Source organism: Perna viridis, chromosome 5, assembly GCF_037379345.1.
Source record: "Perna viridis isolate PV_CMFRI_1.1 ecotype Kerala chromosome 5, ASM3737934v1, whole genome shotgun sequence".
Lineage (NCBI taxonomy): Eukaryota > Metazoa > Mollusca > Bivalvia > Mytilida > Mytilidae > Perna > Perna viridis.
This window is the reverse complement of record NC_142449.1, coordinates 10,906,087-10,928,388: the sequence shown is the minus strand read 5'-3', so window position 1 is coordinate 10,928,388 and position 22,302 is coordinate 10,906,087. Positions and strand designations below refer to the sequence as shown.

Genomic DNA, 22,302 nt, shown 5'->3' with positions numbered 1-22,302 from the left:
TCACAGTGATTCGTTAACATATTCTTGTTATAAAATGTTTGATTTAGGCCCTTAGTTCATCCCTATTCCTAAAAGTAAGGGTTTTAAATCCAAAAAGTCAAGAAAAACCAGTGTTATGTAGTATGAAACCTAGAGTACAATTTTATAGAGAACAATACACTTTTTCTCCTGCTATTGCTACACAAGAAAAAAAACAATCGTTTTGGACCTTCACAGGTCATGGTAATAACCCCTAAACAGTTCTATTCTGACCTTTACAGTATAGAAGGTATGGTACACTCAAGTTTTTAGAATGCTAGCTTTTAATCGGTTTGAGATACCTAATTCTACAACAGTTAAAGCCAATTCCCCAAATTCAATACCAAATCCTGCTTTGTACTGAAGTACTAGTCCGACACAACAGCTTAGGTTTAATATCCTATTTCACAGAACAGTCCACTGATAAGGTTGGTGTCACCCCATTATGGTATATCATTCAGACTGAGCCCATTAGTCGTTACTCTAATTGCTTAGTGGAGGATTTAGGATGACTCAGTCAAGGATAGAACACACAACCTTCGACTCTTGAGGCTTACATGCTACCACTGAGGCAGAGGAAACCAACAATGTTGGTGACAAAGGCCTTTTTTAAGTCCAAAACCATTTTTTACAAAACCTGAATTCCTAACAATATGACATCTCTGTAAAGTGATGGAACACTTTAATTTTCATGAGAACCATGTATCTTAATTTTGGGGAGGGGGTATTCATATACATAGGGTCAAGAGCCATAATGATTTAACATTTCTGTAAAAACACTAAATAAGTGTATAAATCAATGTTTATTACTTCAGACTTGACTACATAGCAGTTATGAAAAATAGTCGTCCAACATAAAATATGAATCATTCACTCTCCAATAAAACACTTGAAATAACCTCGCTAGAAATAGAAATGTTTCGTAAGTAATGGGGATACTTATTACTTATCTGTTGAATCAATTGATTTCAAAGACATGTTAATGTACAGTAGTTGTACAAAAGATCTGGGTCATTACAACAATGAAGAAAAGTATTAATTTACACCAAGCTTTACATTATTTACGACACCAATTATTTTCTTTTTCTCTCTAACTGACATTTTATGAAGCATATCTGAATATGATTAACTTTAATTTAAAATGAATTTCATATTTTAAACCTATAACAGAATTCAACTGCTAATAAAAGAGATTTAAAGTGGGATGATAATTTATTCATTACAATTTGATAGTTGATAAGAGGAGGGTGAGTAGAATGAATTGTTATCATTTGCATCATAAAAAAAAAAATTTGTAGTCTTATGTTTCGTTCATGGTACTAGTTCAAACAAATACAATGACAATAGATAAATTTGTTCTTCTGTAAGCTCAAATTGTAAAAGTTTTGTAAGTGTTCACAATCCATATAGCACAGAACATCACAAATTGACACCTGAAAAATAGAATTAAAATCTATTACTTGTACAATGAGATAAAGTAGAAGTTGTACACTTTGGAGAAAAAATATTGTTTCACAGTTATTCATAACAGAAAGTAAAAATTTCAACAATAAGTTTTTTACATCCAAGCAAATAAGCTACTATTTCATAAACAACTAAAACAGACAGTAAAATTTCAATGAGTACACTTAGCAAAGTATGCTGTGGAGATAAGCTAGTATTCAATACTTATTTAAAACAGAAAGTTAAATTTCAACAATGTCACCCATGCAATGAAAGTATGGCTTTATTCTTGAAAGGTTTATATAAAATGATACAGTTAATACAATTGAACCCATTAAACAAACATGAGATCACCAAATGGTGGAAATAGTTGTGCAATTATTGAAAAAAAAAATTGAAGTAAAAACATAAAATGTAACAGAATTTCAGTCTAAAAGTTGGTGGGGGAAAAGACTTCAAAAGATTTAAAAGATCTAATTTGTGAATGCACTCAATTTCACTTTAATTAAAAATTCTTTTCATAACAACATTATTAGTAAACCTACTACCAGAAATGTAATTAACAATCTGAACGTAAAAAAACATTAAGTTGAACAGGGTGACACTCTGTTGTGCTAGTAGGCATCCCCCAACTTGTACAGGAAGTTGACATTGGACAGCATCTTAAATAGCTAACAACATGTGCCCCATCTGTGTAAAGCCTTACACTAAATTAGAATTGCCTGAATATAGCTGAAATATTGCTGCTTGGGTGTTAAATCCCAACAACCAATCAATCAACCAAATTAGAAATCAATCTCTTCATTGGGAGCTAATGTAAATGCTCGCAAATTCAGTCAGACAGAATGACAGAGATTCCAATATACCACCATTTGAGCATAGGTATAAATATGTCATAATAGTTTGTATGCCAGAGAGAATAATTACCTGTTCTTTTCAACTACACTATCATTACTTATCACCAAATACTGAAAAATAAAAAAAAAACATTCAATGATAAATCATTTTGTACCCCCATCACAGGACAATTATAATATGACAAAAGTTTCTAGCTCTAACTTCTGATCATTTTTCTACTACAGTTTTTTTTCCCAAAATGACAAAATTGTGAAGGCATTACATAAATAATGTTATCATGGTAATGGATTTTGCAACAGCACACAAATAATGATTAAATCCTTTCTTTTCTGCTATTTGTTAAATACTCATTCCATAGCTACTGCAGTATAACATTTTGAAATAAAATAATAAAAGTCTTTATAAAAGTCTCAGAGACTACTATTTTTATTCTACAGAACAAATACACTGACAGCAGATACTGGAAAACTAAAACTGTGTGAAAAACAGAATTTATGTTATTTATTATTTATTATATATATAATTTATTATATTTGACAAATTTATTAACTGTTCTTGCTGTTAAGCTCCATTGCTTGGATGTAGTCTTTTCTTGTGGGAATGAATAAGCATTCAGGCAAATGGTAAATAAAATCATTTAGTTTCCATGAACATAAAATGAAAATACATTCACTATGGAACATATAACTAATGCAATTCTCCTAAGAGGAGATACAATTAGTCTCCTACTTATGTCTTGTTTTCATGGGATAAACAATGAACAGATCCAGAGATATTATTTTTAGGGAGTTCCAAGCTGTTATTAGACATGATTTTACAAAGCCAACAAAAATAGGAGTGGTAAATGACAAAATCAGAAAAAAAAACATACAATACAAAGAGAAACATAAAAAATCTGCTTTTGAAAAAGTGGAATGACAGTTATTAAGCTGAAAAAAATTGTGTTTGTATTATTTGCTCATGCTTACTTAAGTCCAAATTTTGCACAAAATTAACAAAATTTTCTGACAAACTAGAGGCTCAAGAGAGCCTGAATCGCTCACCTGTTAACCATTTACATATTTGAAAAACTTGAGGAATGAGACAGGCTAAGTTAAAATCAACTAAACTGTCAAATGCAGGAAATGCTTTTAATAGCATTTTCATGACCTGAACCAGAATTTTGATAAAGGCAACAATTTTTTAATTGTTTTCTAAAATCAGTCTTCCGACCCCTAAGTTCCATTTTTAGTATAGGCAGCCATATCTATTCACGGACTGAAAATCACAACAGTCATTTGCTAAAGGCAACGGTTTTTGAGTTATTCGCAAAAAAAACTGCCATCTGACCCCTATGTCCTATTTTTAGTAATTGCGGCCATGTTTTTTCAAGAATCAATCCCAACTGTCAATTTGTGTGGGATACCCTAAGGAACATATATGTCAACTTTCATTGAATTCTGCGCAATGGATTTTGAGAAGTAGATTTTCAAAGTTGAACATGCGAAAAATGCAAAAAAAACTGTTTCAGGGGTCTTAACTTCTACATCAGTTGATCAATCATTTGGAAAATTTTGGCATAGGTCCATCTCATGATGCTGAACAATATTACACGTGCCAGAAATTTGATAAAGGCAACGGTTTTTGAGTTATTTGCAAAAAACTGCAATCTGACCCCTATATTCTATTTTTAGTAACAGCAGCCATGTTTTCTCATGAATCAACAATCCTAACATTCATTTTGTGTGTGATACCCTAAGGAACATAAATGCCACCTTTCAATGAATTCTGTGAAATAGATTTTGAGAAGAAGATTTTCGAAGTTGCATATGCGAAAATGCAAAAAAAAATTGTTTCAGGGGTGGCAACTCCTACATCAGTAGACCAATCGTTTGGAAAATTTTGGCATAGGTCCATGTCATGATGCTGAACAATATTACCCTGCCAGAAAATTGCTTAAGGCAACGGTTTTTGAGTTGTTTGCAAAAAACTGCAATCTGACCCCTATATTCTATTTTTAGTAACAGCAGCCATGTTTTTTCATGAATCAACAATTCCCACAGTCATTTTGCAGAACACCCTAAGGAACAATCATGTCAAGTTTAAAACCTGTCAATCCAGTAGTTTCAGAGAAGATTTTTAAAAATTTGTCCACGACGATGGACACCAAGTGATGGCATAAGTTAGGTTTCAACCTAGGATTCTGAATCCACCACTGTAAGCAATTCTTTACTACGGGTGTTCATATACATGTATTTGATTAGCATGTGAACTGTGACATGAAAATCAATATGAAAAATGACTAGTTTACTCTCATGCAATTCTAATTTAATTAATTATTTTTTTTTGTTTTCTGATTAACAACAAGAACAAATGCTAAAATTTCTGACAAGGCCACACCATTGCCCTGGAACAAGACATAATTAGAACTACAGCCAGAAGAAGGGATCCTTTATGTTCTATGGCCATGCATTTGAAATTGTGTCATTTTATAATCTATGGTTAGTTTGAATAAGACATTTGACAACAACACTCCCCAGACACCATGACACATTCATCTTGCAAAAGAAAAAAAGGAAGCAGCCTAAAATTTGACAGGACAAAATAGCATTAGGTCATGCAAATAAATTTAATGCATAAAAATTTCTTTCAATAGAACTAAATATATTTTGAAAAAAAATGCAAAAAAATAAGCATTTTACGACTACATGTAAATGCCTATAAGTATTAATTATAAATAACTTTTGTGACTTTTATTTACTAAAGCTTGACCAATCATTCTCTAGTTTAAGTTAAATTACTCTATTGTTCAGGACAATAACAGACAATCAATATCTCACAAATTACCTGTTAGAACAAATTAACATTACTTTTAAATCATGTCAAATTATCATCTTTTTGAAAGACTGAACTTTTTTTTACAATTTTTGATTTAAAAAGAAAATTTTTTTGACTCAGAGGAGGAGACATATGACAGAAAGGGTCTCTACAATGGAGATATTCTACAGCCTTGATAGTTTACAGACTTGGATTATAGAATGTACCAGCTGGTCTTAATTTGAAAAGAGCAGGGAGAACTAACTAAATTAAAAGTGATGCAATACTAAAGATAACCCTAAAAATTTATAACCTCATTTCAGTTATTTGGCTCATGTAGATCTAGAAATATGAGACAAAGTTCAATTTATGATTTTAATAGATAAAGTTTGTTTAGCAGTTTATACAGAAAACTTTCAATTGCTTTTTCAAATAAAGAATAGTTTGATCAGAGAAGTAATTTCTGAAATGATACATACGTGGGTAACTTATCTCAATTAGTAGATGATTGCTTTTCAAAACAAAACATCCAAACATTTTAATATTGTAGTCTGACAAACTTTGCTTACAATTAGATACAGACAGACATTGTGATTGCAGTACTGCCCTAACTACCATGCACAAGGAAGTGAGAAATATTTGACCACTAATGGACAACTTCTGGTCTAAATAGGGCCATCACTCATGAAAACAGACCCACTAAAGTTCAGAAAACACTGAAGTAAAAAACTACAGCACAAAGCTTTTTTCAAACCTTATAAGCCATAGGCAACCTGCATGCAAGGATCTGTAAAATGTAGTACATTGGGATTACATCTGATGTCTTAGATACCTGGTAATCATTATCATTTATAATCTAGGATTAATGTAAATAAACCAGAGCTAAAATACCAAACTGACCTATTCAATCAATATCCCAACTATATTATACTACATATATTAAAGTATAGGAAAAAATATACAAATAAGATCTGTCTCTTAAAAAAATCATGTCTGTGATGAGCAAATTTCAAAAGCTCCAAGTAATAAAAAAAAAATCTGTAATTAATGTTTTAGGTAATAGATCTGCAAGAACTTGCGAGACTGTGTATAAATAGCTTTGGATAAGAGATGTTCCTTTAAATAAATGGCATCCATTTCATTAGCTAACTTCACAAAAAATAACTACAAAATATTGTCACACTTAAAAAATCATAACTATTTATCAAACTGCCAAAGAGAATTTTCGAAGCAAAGATGTGTAGTGATTTGTAGAAACAATTCATTTCCTAAAAAGCACAGTTCTCATTAAAATAAAAAAAACTAAAGAATGCAAACTATATATCTAACTATGTGTACAAGCAAACTACTAAGGTGATGGTTAGTAAGAGTTATTCCCCTTGACAAGGTCTCAGACGAGGATGAACAAGGGGAGGTACATTCCATTATAATAAATACTGGTTAACTGATGACAATGAATTCATTCTAAGTCGCTTAATCATTTACAGGTGGAAAGGGGATTCAATAATTCTCATTATTAAAAGTCATGAATCTTGAACAAGGCTTCAATTAAGAAATGAAATTTTAAACTGAAGGTTCTCAAATTCATCCATGAAAAATTTAACTTCATATTCATTTCTAGAGGTGTTGACTACATCAAATTTGTACCATTAGGAAAACAAAAAAAATTCAACATTGCTATGCAGGCATAATGATTTGTATGGATCCTACCTCCTCTCTAAAGTGAACTGTAAACTTTGACCTTACAACATGAATGACCCCTTATCAAGTTATCCAGTAGGTATTGTAAGACTTACCCATTAGGCTTTACAATGAACTAAGAATGAAATAGGCCCAAAATGAGGGATGTCAGTTAAGCTAAGGTATTCAGTGCCTATAGATAGAATCTTTACTGAAACTGACTTTTCTTTACACACAATGATATACAATATATTTAAGGGGTAAGGCCATTATTCATGTCTATTGTCTAAATCTAAAGATCTAGACTTTGATTTTAATAGTTATTCACCGGTTTTCAATTGTCCATGAACTTCAATACTAATCTCTGTAATGATCATCAAATGATCATTACTTCATGCCAGAATTTAAAAAAAAAAATTTCCATTAATAAAATTTAAATTACAAAGATGTGTGCAAATTAAATGCCAATTCTGAGATAAGATCCTACTCTATAGGGCACTGATACTGGTACACACATTATACATTTTCTACAATTAACTACATTGTAATATGTTAAATGAAATGAATGAAACATGAGAACACAAAGGTTCTAGGTGATGAAAAGCTGTGGGGTTGAAAATCTTTAAGTGCCCCTTTAAAGAAACATGTCCAACGAAATATTTTGGCTAGAAAGAAAATTTGAAATAACATGAAATTACCATTTACACAATACAAAATTTAAATATTCTGCAATAGATTTTAAAATTGTCAATTTAATAAGTCAATTATTTCTTGATTTTCATGAATAATATAAATGGTAAGGCTTTAATGTATCATTACAAATAATAAATCATTGGAGCATATCTAGTTCCTATAGGAATACCAACCATCCAATGCTTCTGCAGCATAAAACTGTACATCAATATCAGTATCACTTTTCAATTTTTCAAGAGCTGGCTTTATTTGTTGTTGAACCGTTCTACAACATGAAAAGGTAAAGAATTGGTGCATTGTCTGTTACAGAAACTTAAGAAATACATCAACATTAAACTTTGAAGTGATATCTGATAAGTTACATAAGAGGAAAGCACTTACTGTTAACAGCACTTAGTTTGAATAAACAAGATCTATCACAGCAAAAATTGGCATAAAAAACTGTTAATACAGACCTTTGCCATCCTAAATGTAAATTTTTAAATTTTCTATTATCATAAAAACGAGAAAAAACTGGACAAAGTTAAATACCACTAACTTACTTGACTTTGTTGCCTAAGTACAAGGTTAAAGGTCAACAACCAACAGTAACTAATCATTTTGAAGTGTTTTTTTACAAGTCAATTATCCAAAGCCTACATTTAATGATAATAAAAGTAACAGCCCAAAAATGACCTGCTGCATAAAAAAGAAAAAAAAATCAATTTGTAAATGGGTCCTGATTAAGTTGCATTAATTTGTGTTTTATTTTGGCATATGTACAATTAATGGTTCTGGTTCTGCTAACATTCTCTCTGCTAGAGGGTCATTACCTGCTTTTAGCTTGATTTTATCGTTTCACTTTAGTCAAACTTATTCAAACTAAGTTTAATACAAAAGAAAAAAACACAATCAAAATGCAGACTTACGATTGTTCAAATATGGGACCTAATCTCTGTAAAGTTTTGGCTACATTAAATCTAACATTGGCGACAGTGTCATTGGACATCTTCAGTATGGTGGGAACTAAAAGTTTAAATGTCATCTCTGGGCCAACAGCCTCAGCCAGCAGCTTTTAATATAAATACATGTAGATATTCATTTGAAAATGCAACTGAAAATTTGGAAGAAAAACAACATTAAAAAATGTTTTGGTTCTTTGGTATTGGGTCACAACACTGAACTAAATTGAAAATTGAATTCTCACAAATGGTATTGACTTGGAATGTATTCTCACCATATTTGAAAGGTTTGCTTTATAAAAGTGAAAATAATATCAGAAGTTATATGCTGACATAATAAAAATGTAAAGTTTAAAGCTGCCTACTTCCAAAACAATCTCTCATGCTATATTACTATAAATTATATGTACCAAAATACATCATGAAGTTTGAATGTGTATTAAGTCATTACAGAATTTCCCATTTGTATGAAAGTAATTATTCATCATTTGTGCAGAAATCTTACATTAATACAGAAAAGACAAGTCATTCTGTGTAGGTAATTCTGATCACTGGCCATCTGTAATACTTTAGGTATAACTGTCTGCTGTGCCCAGTCAGTACCAAACTTCTCCACCAACTTCTTCAGATTTAATGTAGCAGCCTCTCTGATAGCAAATACTGAAACACAAACTTGCCTATGTAGCAGTGCATACATGAGGTGAGATGTATCATATCTTCGTAATATGTAGAGAAAAATATAAATAGAACTGCATAGTACCACAGCATGAAAGCTTAAAATTTTCAGTAAATTTTCTCGTCACATTTCTTTTTCCTCCAAAGCATATATTAGATTATTCTTTCAGGGATTTGCAAAGATTGTATTTTAGATATACAAACTGAGTAAATAGTTGACATTTAATTCAAATCTCCATCATGATGACGCTATATGACAACATACCATATAATTTAATATGTTCTAACAATATTCACATCATTTTCTATGAAATTAAGTAATTTACTGACCTCACCAGTTTATTTTGAAAAGGTTAATGGAATAGAATGGACTCAAATTGTTAACAGAAAAGTCACATTTTTCTATTAGAAGAGGAAAATAATAAAAAACAAAGATTTTAAAGCATATGATCATCAAATCAAATAGAAGTACAAATCAAGTTGAAATATCTTCAGATGCTATAAGCTATCACTGATTTGATTTGTACAATGTATTATCTGACCACCTACCATGATCAACAAGCCATGTCATACACAGAGAATTTAACTTCTCATCAAAGAATTCCACACCCTGTAAATATACCATTGAATAATGTCATGTTCATTTAAAAAAGAATAAATAGCTGTGAAATTTTGAATTAAAAATGGATTATTATTTACATGTCTGTGAACAAAATAATAATGAACAACAATTATATGAGATTCTACAGAAAAAGTTAACAATACATAACCAGAAATGTTTTTACCTATATTCTAACAACACTGAAATAAATGCAGACAGATGTTATGGCTTTTTCTCGGTTTTTTTCTCTGTGACAATGGCTGACATACATTACCACCTTGCTATGACTACAATGCTTACCAGTTGTCCTGCTAACAGTGGCATGTATTCTATTATGGCCAACCTGACTCTCCATTTAGTATCCTCTGCTAGTTCTACAATGGCAGGGAGTAAGCTTTGGGACAACTGTTTGATACCAATTACCTGCAAGCAAAAATTGGACCATTATTCATAGAATAAATGCTTATCTCATAAAAACTTACTTTTCTCCTCAAAACTGTTTCCATCTTTGGAAATTGATTTGACCATATATATCATAAGAAACAGTATATATTGTCATTTTCACGTGATACTGTTATGCCCTCACAGGTGTGAAGGTATACTTCAAGTGCAAGTGTATAGGAATACTATATTATTTATACTGGAGAAAACTTATTTATAACTGACATATAAAGAAAGGACTGAATATTTGATTTAAATACAAAATCATTTATCTTTTTAAGTTGAGACAAGAAAAATGATCTATTTACTTGTATATAGAATATAACCTACCTCATTAACACAGTCAAGATTAGATATGATGTTGAGACGTACTTCAGAACATTCATCTTTCAACTGAGTCAGGAACAATGGCAATAAATGTTCAATTGTGCTGCAAGAATATACAATTACTTAAAATATACTTTTTTGATCTGACAGGAAAAAGAACTATCATGGATTCCTGTTAATCGCATAACATGCATGACCAAAAAAAAAATATGCAATTAACAGAAGTTAAGGAAAAATACTTGATATTTTCAATGTTTAACCGTGACATGTCTAATTAGAATACATTGTCTAGTCAAAATAGAAAATATTGTTGTAAAAACAAAGTTCTGTAAAAAATAAAAACAATGTATGGCTGTTTTACCCATTAAGGTACATTTTTTTGTAAATTTGAAAAATATTTATGCAATTACGAGAAATTATCTAATTTTTGGTCTCATGTTATGCAAATAAGAGGACTTTTTTACACGGATAGGAAGGGAAATGTTTTTGTTCCTTGAGTTTCTATGCAAATAACAGGAATATGCAATAAAGTGGAATCCATTGTATCAAGTAATAAATAGATGCTGAATTCACAGTAATATAATGCTATCTACCAAATACTTTAATGACTTGTTAATTTTCTACATAGCATATTTCAAATGTCATTTTCATGATATTTATTCAGTGTTTAACCACATATAAAAACTTCAAGCACAGAAATAAGCTTGTTCAAAGGGAAGTAACAAGTAAATAGATATTAATACTGTAAATAGAACTGAGTTTATTCATTATTACTATGTGTCCCATGATTTGCTGTGAGAATTACTACTACCAAGTAAATCAAAATGGAGATATACAGAGAATACAATTGTGCTGGACAACAACAAAGATTACGCCTTTTGTAATGGTTTCATTTCAAAAATTGAAAGACAAAAAAAAAAGACACTACTATATTACATGTTGCATACTTACTTTTCTTTTCCCAGGATAGGTGACAGTCCCATGATGACAGAAGCCAATGCTGATTTTACATGCTGGTTGGCATCTGATACTAGATCTTTCACACAGGGTAAAATATTTGTCATGATATATGTTTCTCTGATATCTGGGGACAAGTTTGAACAAAATTCTGAAAGACAATTAAGAAAGATGTACCATATTTTCCAGACTCTAAGTTGATGTAGAGTATAAGTCAAATTGCCAAATTTTGACCAAAATCAACGAAATAAAAACATAGATAAGTCGAGGGTCAGACGTGTGCATTTATATCGTACATGTCAGCGGAGATTGGAGTTAAGCAGTTTGTTTTCAACAGCATGTTATTCCAGCAATGTTACTAAGTATAAGATTTCTGAATTAAATAAATATCTGTGTTTTTGTTAAAATGTACTTTGTCCGCGAGTTCAATTATTTTTATTGAATGGCGTGTCAATGGCTCTGAAGCCATAGATCATCATGAGTACGAAATCGTAAACATGTCAAACATGGGCAGCCATGTATCAAATAAGCGGGAAATTTGTTTGATGAATTGGTCATAATTATGAGCGGTAATTAGTAAACAATCTTACCTGGTATTATGAAATACGATAAAAAAAATTGTTACCTGCAAATTTGGTTGCAATCAACACCTTAACTGAATAATAATTGTAGCCACATGCGAATATATAACGACATACAGTAAATGGGTATAAATTTGCATATTAAAGGACCAATAACTCCAAAACATTGGATAATGTTTTTCCAAGTTAAAAAAAAAGAGTTTTGTTAACGTATCTTCTAGAGTTTATTTATATATTTTAATGGTTTCAAAGTTTAAGTTTTTATTAACATCATTGTTATCATTCATAAAGGATAGTGGTAATGATCAATAATATTCGAATTCAATCACCAGTTTGACTGTTTGAATGACGGCTTTCGTTGATTGCAGTTTACCAAAACTTTGAATTAAACAAAGCAATCAAAAGTGAACTAAACAAATCTAACAAAATGCATTGTTCAAGTACATTTTTCTTGAAAAATCCTTAGGTAAATCGAAGTGGACGATCAGTCGAGGCTGACACTTTGCTGAAAAAAAATATCGACTTATAGTCCCAAAGTTTTATTATAGTACAATTTCAACTTATAGGATCTTCAACACAGAACTGTTAAAAAAATTATAAAGGAGAGTGTGAGATCCCATAATGTGTGATTACTAGTCTGATAAAACATGCTGCTTTATAATTTACCTTTGACCTTATGAGCAGCTGCAGCTCTGACTTCAGCCTCACAGTCCTTCAGTAAACTCTGGAAAGCTGGAACTAAATCTGTCTTGGTTATCTCAGGACCAACTGCACTTTGTAACTGAAATAAAGATGGTTAGGACATTTACACTGATGAATATAATGCTAATAAAAGAACAAACATTAGTTTCATTTCCCACTTGTTAATTTTCAGTATGCAAGTTACAGTAAGTACAGTATCTGTAATGTCAACTCGGAGACTTCAGACAAATCAGTGAAACCACTGCATAAGACTCTACAAATCAGTCCAAACAAATATCAATCTTGTTACAGAAAGTAAGTCTTGAGTTACAGTCCTACAATTTTTCCTATCTTAATTATAGCTTACATATGTTATTCTTCTGATTTGACATGGTCATCAAAGGAAGTAAATATTGGCAAAATTGGAAATTAATACATATTAGAATAAGAAATGTATACATGTAAGAATAAAATTTGGATTTGAAAATGGAATAAGGAAGAATCTAGTCTTTACTATAGCCATTTTTTCTCCTGTAAAAATGTTAACATAGTGTTCCCCCAGCATATCAGACATGGATTCTTTTTGAACTGTTAATAGTGCATAAATAATAATGCATACCTCAGTAAATTTATCTGCAACCATATATCTGACTCTCCATGATTTATCTTCGGCAGCCTGTCTTAATGTGGGCATTACAAACTGTTCTACATCATCTCCTTGTAACAAGGACGCAATACTAACACATGCCTCAACAGCTAGAAGACGGACGGAGTCCTACACAAACCAAATATAAACACTATTGATAGTAATGCTACATCAATTACATGTGCAACTATTATAGAATAATGAAACAATATGCCTTGGTTTCAGAGTGTTTCAGGCAACCTTTAATAGAGGAATGTAGTGCTTTTTAACCCTGTGTTCAGTTTTACTATAAATGTTTGCTTGAACCCAAAAAATAACAATATAAGAATAATATTTAACCAGAACTTTTATCTTAAAGTATCTATGTGTCCTTACAGTTTTGGTTAAACATGCTAAGTCCTCTTTTCCAGGAAGTACCCCCTCTTTTCTAACTTCCTTGATTACAGTTGATACAAAACATGAATAAAACCTACATGTAGCTCAAGGGCCTAATCTAGAGGGCAGGTAGCCCCAGGGTCTAAAGGCTATTAAGGTAATTTAATAATATTATTGCGAACGTCACATCTTTTCCATCTATTGTGGTATGTTATGATCACAATTTTCTTGTTGGTTCTCAGACAGCCCATTGTTATTTTTAACTCGAGTTTTATAAATAATTGATATAAATCACGTTAAATTTTGATGACAAAAGGGGGTCAAAGGACTTTCGGGATCAATATCATTGGCTGTTTTAGTTTTTGCGAATGTTACGGCTTTACGTTTCCATCCAAATCAATGCCACACGAGCAATATATATTTACATCTGTAACTCTCCTGTATAGGAGTTATGATATCGCCCTTTGCAGATATGGATGCGGAGCCGGTTCTGTCACATAATGGAAAAGCAAAGAAGGTAAGTTATCTGCTATATTGTTACACGAGGTCCTTTATTGTATTCCACCAATCAAAAAGACATTCACAACAAAATGTTGAATCAAGTAATGTCATTTAAATGTCACATCAAGAAACTTTTGTTGCGATTTTTCATCCCCCAACGAGATTTGACCATATTTTACGTACAGTTAAATCTAGTTCATCAAATTACATTTCTTCTAATAATTTGATATGAACGGTATAAGATGGACAAATTTTTATGTAGCTATCGTTATAATGGAACAGTAGATGGTAACTTGAACTGTTCTAACTACAATTAATGGTGACAACATATCTTTAATTACAATATATACTGAAAGCATTCAGCAAAAAAATCATGTCTTGATTTTAGTAAATATGAAGGCAGTACTTCAATACATTTTGAAACTTTTAATAATGTTCATTTTTTAAATTGTATTCATATACCAGTAATATTTTTAATTTATTTTCTTTCAGATGAAATCCTCCAGAACTAACAGAGACGATAAATTTTTCAAACAATAAAATATTTTTTTAAGCTTCTAGGCAGTATTTAAGACTTCTGAATGCAAATGCATGATGAATTAAATGGGTAAAGCAATTTTAAAAGGGGTTCTGAAGACTACGAAAGACTTTCTTTACCACAATCCATGGTGAAAGTCATTGAGGCATTGATCACTATGGTATTTCCGTCTTCACTGCGAATTGATTTGAAATTTTTCATTCTTCTGTTATTTGATGTTTCTTGCCAGACATTACATGGGCATTTTGGCTTGTGCTTCATAAATAATCCATACCCCCCTTTCTGTTTTGAGAGCCAAAGGTTGCAGGTTCAATCCCAAGCCAGATAATATAAGACATTAAAATTGGTCTTGGTTGCTTCTCATCCAAGCCGACAGCATTTAGGAGTAAAAGCAAAGGTCAGCTTATAGAGGCAACAGAGTCTGTATAATGTGTCTTTGTGGAAAATCCTGCTGGGCGTGTCAGTCTAGTACAAATCAGTGATCATATCACATCAACTTGTTCTCGCCCTGATGTGCACGTACTACGTTGACACTGGACGTTAAACAATAATTAATCCATTCATCCATAAAATCTAGTGTGTCAGTCTGGTACAAAGAACAGTTCTTATTGCATTTTGTACTCATATCATATCAACAGTTCACGACTCTAAAGATATGAACAAATCTAGAAGAATCATTCAGTTACATCTTAAAACTTTTTTGATAAAGATATCATGAATCTTATTTTTCACCTCCTGTAATAATTTTGGCCCTATTTAGTGCGACCCATCTAGATAGAAAATTTTCTTAATGTATTACTGAAGATGTTGCTAATGTTACTATTACAAACTGGTTACTTGTGTATTCATTTGGTACAAAGTACACATGCCAATGACATTCTGTATATTTAGAAATTCTACACCAGACCGTACAATTTAATTATTAAAAACATTTATGAAGCACCACTGTGTGCAAACATTTTAACTTTTAAAGATGTTGTTGCTAATGTGACATGTCCAAATGTCACTAACGTTATTCTTTTTTGTCTCCGTCACATTAGCAAAAGCCATAATTCAAAACATGTTTTCTTTCAAGAATCTGGCACAAATTACACCAGTAAAAAGTAATCCACTAATATATTAGAAATAGTAATGTATAAGATGCTGAATATCTTCCTAAACCCTTTACCTTTCAGAATTGATTTTGGTTTTATTGCTGGTTAAAGGCTTCAAACCAAAATTAATGAAATTTTTGACAAAGGTACAAAAGGAGAAAATGTGAGTGTCCCTGTTTCCTTGGCAACCATTCAATAATCTCTTACACTATTTACTCCTTTTTTGAAGAATTATGACCTACTGATAATAAATTTTCAGAAAATATAATTTTTTTCATGTAATGCCTTCTTTAATTATTTATCATGAAAGTAGGAGGCAGAACACAATACTGTAAAATCAGCCTTATACAATGCATGGTGCCAAACATGCTTAAAACTGAAATTGTTTTTTTTTATGCTTTAAATCTTACTATGAGACTAGTTACCTGTTCATCCTGAGCCAAGGCTGTAAATAGAGGTATAAGATCAGATTTTAATATATCCAGCTCAACAGCTTTAGCAAATTCTCCAAGTTTACCAGCTGCAGCTCTCCTAGCCATGGGTGTATCATCTCCACACAAGTTCCTGAAGTGTCTGCAATGGGAAAGAAAGATATGTATAATCAAGTATATCCCAAATTAAAATTTGTCCAAAAATATGCTTCCTCCCATTGTTGGCCAATCCTATGTACATTTACATGTACATGTGTTTTGTTTCATTTGACCACTCAAAATTTCAAATTCAAATAACATACCATGACTGTAAGTTTCCATCGATCATTAATAGTACAATGCTGAAAACATCACAAAAACTATAATCTATGCACCCGTGTCTCTTATAATCTTCAATTGTTTCTTTTTAAAATCTTGTTGAAAAAGCATTAAAAGTAGCTGTTTGTTCATGTCCACCCCAAATTTCTGTATCAAACTGTATAAAATACTAAATTTCAGTTTTCTAACTGTATTGTCAGACGAAGTAAAACAACCAGAACATGTATTTATATTTCATTACCCAAACTATTACAGGGGGTGTTCTTCTCTGTCATCTTACAAAATTATATGAATTATAAATAACTACAATGCAATACTGTTTTAAATTATGCAAAAATTTTATGTTTAAATAATTGAAAAAAAAACTTTCAAGAGGAGATAACTGGTGGGAAAATGATATTTTAAACATATCTTTGTAAAAAAAATTAAAAACATCTATAAACAAAAATATTATGTACAATCTACATATGTACCCTCAACAAACAGTAACACAAACCCAATCTCAAACAAACATGTATAGTATGTAATGTTGTTTAGGTGACTAATGAATTCTCAAATTTGTTATTTTTTATACAATATAGTTTTGTTTGTATTTGTTGTAATTTCAATTTAAAATCTTCAAATATAAACAAGATATATGTGACCAACAACTCAATAGTGACACTCCCGAAAAACTCAATAGTGACACTCCCGAAAAACTCAATAGCGACACTCCTGAAAAACTCATGCTTTACAGCAAACATGAATTAGATATCATATGAGTACGAAAGTTTAATGATTCAGTATACTTATATGAAGCCTTGTACAAAGCTGAGAATTTTGTTATGGAAGAATGTGTTACAGAAAAACAGTATTCCCCTCTCCTATGGAGCTGGGGTATAATAATACCTATTGAATAGCACTAAGAACAGAAAACACCAAGTTATAAAATTTTTCTCACATATCAACCCGAATATAAACATTATTCATTGCATTATACATGTAAAACTAAAGTGTACCAATGAATCTTGCCAATTTAAATCTAACAAGCAAATCTCATATGTGCTTACTTCACTTTAAATTTCATTATAGTAAGAAATTTGATTTGTGTCACTTCAACTTTAGTGACACAGAGATATTAACAGTATCACAAATTTTCAGTGAGCAAACCAATTTATTTTTACCATAATTAGAGTACAGTTACACTGTGTAGTTAAAATTATTTTTAGGAGATGATGTAAAGATATAGATTAACAAATATTTGTTTATTTATTATGAAGTTAGTCATGACTGATTATTAACGGATTATTTCAGATAAAAATATTTGTTTAACAGGTATAGTGTTAGTCACTTATTGACAGGATTGTATAGTGATTGCTAATGACATATTATTTCTAACTTTCTTTTTTTTTTTCACTTTTATAATCTAGACATGGTTACCAAGCCATTAATCTGACTGTTAAAAGAACATTAATTATGTCTGACTTTCTTTATAACAACAATGATATTTTGTGCCATGTACGAGTAATCAAGGGAACCAAGGTTACAGCGGTAATAAAAAGAATGTAATCCAGGGACAAAGACCAGATATGGAAAACAGACATACACAACAAAGAACATAAAATAACTAAAATCATACATACAAAGTAACAAAAGTAAATGAGCAACTCGGACTTCACTAAAAACTGGGTGCACCGGTAGGATGAGCATCCTCTGCTTTTCTAGAAACACCCGCCAAGTTGCTCATAAAAAGTCAAGTCCAGGGTAGACAAACAAGGAAAGGAAAACTATGACCCGTTGAATAAATCAGTTTTCATGGTGCAGATGGATACACCATAACAATCCACGAGTTCAAGATGACGACCATAAAACTTTTGTAGTGATGACTTCAATCTTGCAGCAACATAACCCTGTTCCAGAAGCCTATTTGTTAGAGTTCTAGCGCGGTACAAAAAGTCTGCATAGGTTAGGCAAGCTCTGGCATAACGTATGAGTTGTGATATGAACACTCCATATGCAGGTGCTGAAGGGACGTATTCTTTTTTATTAAAAGGTATTGAGTGTGTGAGGTGGTTATTCTGTCTTTCCCTTCCCAGGTAATCTTTCCAGCAGAGGAAGAAATTCAACTGCTAAAATATATAGCCTTTCAGCATACAACAGTTTAAAAAATAATCAGTTAACAGTTTATGTCATAATAGTAATAAAGCTGATGACATTAGTGCCATAACATTATAATCAACAACTTTTTGATGCACGTACAAAAATGACATGATATTGCAGGAAAGGTCAATGAAACTATGTAAGGTTATCTTTATTACTTACTGTCTGAGTTCTGCTTTCACTGCATTCGAGACTCTTGGATAACAGACAGAAAACAAACCACATGCAGATGTTCGTGATGTGAACCAGTCACCTAAAAAAGAAATGGTTTTAACAGAAAATTTTTTTTATCTGTCCTACATTCTAGACAGACAATAACTCCCTTGTCTAGTTCCTACTCTTATATCCAGTAAAAATTACTTAGGTCCAAAAATGGCTCTAGAAGATCTAGAAATTTTTTCAGCATACTGTGAAAGTACTACTGTTCGTGGGGTAGTAATTTTCATGGATTTCATGGATTAGGTAAACCACGAAATTTTATCCCCAACAAAAAAGATTATTTACTTTAAATAGTATGACAGGATCGTCAAAATCATGAATTCAAGAATCCACAAACTTGTGCTTTTTCTCCTAAACCATGAAAATTGATACCCATGAAGATAAGTATGTTCACAGTACATAGTGCTTCTGTAGGGATAACAAAATCTCATTTGTAGAGCAGTCTGTCACTTAGGTCACTGGTCCAATGACCCACACCAGTAGATTTTTTATTCAGACTAGTAAATCTCTTTTTCCACAGGTCCAATCAGACTGGTAGAAAAATTACCCCCTTCCGAATTTTTCATTATGCTATTGACATCTTTTAATTTTGATGGTCAGATTGTAATTGTAAACAAAGAACTAGTGGAAATCAAAAGAACACAACCCAGTGGCAAAGACCAGACAAGAAAAACAGACACAAAAAAGAACATAAAATAACAATCACAGTCTTGTTTTGTTTTCATTTATCCCCCAGTCTAGCTTCACTGCTATTTTTTTTTTTTTTTGGGGGGGGGGGGGGTTTAAAGTTCCCTCAAAATTTGGTCCAAAGTAAAAATAAAATCATAAACCTCTACATCTTTTTTCGTTCAGAGTAGTAGATCAGTTTTCAGACTACTGAAAGATTTTGAAACTAAACTTTTCGACATGTTGCTTTCAGACAAAACTTTCTAGTTACAAAATAACAAAATTGAGTTTCATGTACATGTAGACTTTTTCTTGGTGGAAACTAATTGTGATGATTTCATCAATGAGAGTAATGCATGATGTACATGTACAATGCTCAATACAAGAGAAGTATGAAAATTTGCACAGTTAAAATTACATTTACCTAAAATAGATCAAAAGATCAATAATCAATGCATGCAATATTTTCTTAATTAACAGTACTTTAACTTGAACAATAGGTGTATGCTAACACAGTGTTAAATCTTTTAAAGAAGCTTTTGCGAAATTCAAAAATACTTTTATACAAGTAAATGTAAAATAAATGTAAAATTCAACATCAAACTGTCAACATTACTAACAACTAAGTCACTTCAACAATTACCTCCAGATAATCTCTTAACCAGTGGTATAAAGTGGTTCTCTAAATCAGCAGGACTGTGTTCTGCTGCAATCTTTCTCAATGATTCAACAGCTTTCTCACGAACAACTGTTTCTTCTACTGTTGCTAAGCTCTCAAGCGGAGGCTTAAAAATACAAAATTTCCATTAATCAAAAACTTTTTTTTGAACTCCAGTGAACTTGAATGAAGCAGTCTTATTGCCAGTTATGGTATATAACAGACCTGATTTGACAAGGTAAAAAAATAAACAACAGGAAATATATTAAAACCAGTAGATGTAAAAATATGTTTTTCAAGAAATCACATTTGCCTACAGTATCCTTCAAAACAGTAAGATTAAATTTCTAAGCAAAATCAGTTATTATCATGCTTAGATATTAATCACTCACCAGTAAACAGTGAACATATTCTGGACCACCAACAAGGGGAGTTAACTGTCCAAGTTGTTCAGCAAGTGCCAGTAACACTTCATCTTCATCATAAATTGTGTCTGAGAATAAAAATAACAATGTTTTATAACACGTCCTATTTCAATGCATCACATTGTAGCCAAACTAGTTACTCCTTTAAAAGGTTGTACTTAATTAAGCATAGAATTATATGGCCAGTACTCAAGATTTTGACTTTGCTACATGTAGCTTGAACACTGGAATTCATTTTGTAGTGTTTTTCCTCTTTTTATTGTTTTGAAAATGAACATTTTCTCTTGAGACTTGACACACGTAGTCATTATTCCAGCATATAATGTGTGTATATGTACCTGTTAAAAATGGAATGAGCTCACTCCTAGTCTTTTCTACACCAAGAGCTAAAGCAATAGTAGACAACTTCTTGATGCTAACAAGTCTTATCTGAAAAAGAGGTATGTGAATGGGTAAAATCAAATGGCTAATTTTTTTTTTCTATTTAAATTGCTAAACAAATATACATGAGTAGTGGAATTACTAATTTATAATATTATTATATAAACTGTAGTTCATTATATATTGTGTTTTCTGAACACCAGAGTAACAAATCCTGTTACTTCCAGCAGTAATGTACCATGATATGAATGCTCTAGAAACAAATGTGAAGGTGAAGGAAAACTTGTCTGGAAAAGACAGCTGCCGGTATGAACTACAATGTATATGTATTAGTGGGTATGAAAATGTGTGTATGTCACTTCATAATTCATGTACATTGTAATTAAATATATACGATTGAACAGGTTAAAGACAGTTGAGAGTTCCAATTGTGAACTGAAAGTAGGGGTACATTTCTCATAAATATATTGTTACAGTGTACTCTAAATTTTAATTATACATTGTACTTAAAAGCAGAATAAAAAAACATGGCACATCGTGATTTGAATTTTCTCCAGCAATAATCATAGTAATAACAAAATGTTAAATTCTTGACCAATACATCAGGTGAAGCAGTTCCAAGGCTAGGTAGGAGCATGATCAAGTTGGTATGAACCTATGTTTCTACTTGAGTGTTACAACTTAAAGGTTTCACTAGTCTCATATTATACTCTTCCAGAAATGGACATGTTTCCTGAGTAGACCCTAAAACTGTTCCGAAAGTCGTTGACAAGTGACTATTTTTACCAACGAGTCCAACCCTCGTTAACTTGTGGCCTCCCCATCAAATAAGAACATCAAGGGCTACAGGCTTTCATTTGTCATGATTCATTTTCGGTTTTTAAAAAAAAATATACTAGAACGACTTGGGACTCGAATAACAACGTTCTGTTAGAGGTAACATGCATAATTTTAACTAGTATAAATAAATAACTGAAAAACTTAGTTAATTACTTGGACATCTTCGTTCCTCAATTCGTCTATTAACACTGCAATGGGATAAAGAGAGTCGTCACTTTGCTCAACGCCGGCCATTTTGCATTAGAAAGAATTTGCCAATCTGGTTTCCTAGAGAAACCAGTCTACCAGCCTATTTCCGGTATAAAAATTGAGGCAACCAGGTTAAAAAAAGTAAAACATTTTTTAATGCTATCGATGAAGATCTTTCAAGTTAAACAAA

The 22,302-nt window shown here is 31.5% G+C and overlaps 1 protein-coding gene across 2 annotated transcripts; it reads right to left on the bottom strand.

The window, feature by feature from the left end:
• Positions 1-802: 802 nt before the first annotated feature.
• Positions 803-22,165, bottom strand: LOC148616007 (uncharacterized). Of its 2 annotated transcripts, XM_088582627.1 has the most exons (18): positions 22,077-22,165; positions 21,041-21,131; positions 20,670-20,770; positions 20,263-20,404; positions 18,897-18,987; positions 16,272-16,419; positions 13,312-13,467; positions 12,678-12,792; positions 11,425-11,581; positions 10,477-10,576; positions 10,006-10,128; positions 9,654-9,714; positions 8,935-9,089; positions 8,397-8,539; positions 7,662-7,753; positions 6,912-6,931; positions 2,389-2,429; positions 803-1,451 (listed from the first exon to the last, which is right to left on the bottom strand). In XM_088582627.1, exons 1-16 carry the CDS (start codon positions 22,155-22,157, stop codon positions 6,915-6,917), a joined length of 1,773 nt encoding a protein of 590 aa, XP_088438753.1. In that variant the 5' UTR covers positions 22,158-22,165; the 3' UTR covers positions 803-1,451; positions 2,389-2,429; positions 6,912-6,914. The 2 variants fall into 2 exon arrangements, with proteins under 2 accessions (XP_088438753.1, XP_088438754.1); XM_088582628.1 differs by lacking the exon at positions 6,912-6,931.
• Positions 22,166-22,302: the final 137 nt, after the last annotated feature.

What these genes read in the sequence shown, in the direction of transcription:
- LOC148616007 (XM_088582627.1), bottom strand. Translation starts at nt 22,157, where the DNA reads ATGGCCGGCGTTGAGCAAAGTGACGACTCTCTTTATCCCATTGCAGTG. An exon ending in TGAGGAACGAAGATGTCCAA is followed by an intron (nt 21,132 to 22,076) that starts GTAATTAACTAA and finishes CCTCTTTTTCAG; the next exon opens with ATAAGACTTGTTAGCATCAA. An exon ending in CTTGTCTTTTCTGTATTAAT is followed by an intron (nt 8,540 to 8,934) that starts GTAAGATTTCTG and finishes TTATATTAAAAG; the next exon opens with CTGCTGGCTGAGGCTGTTGG.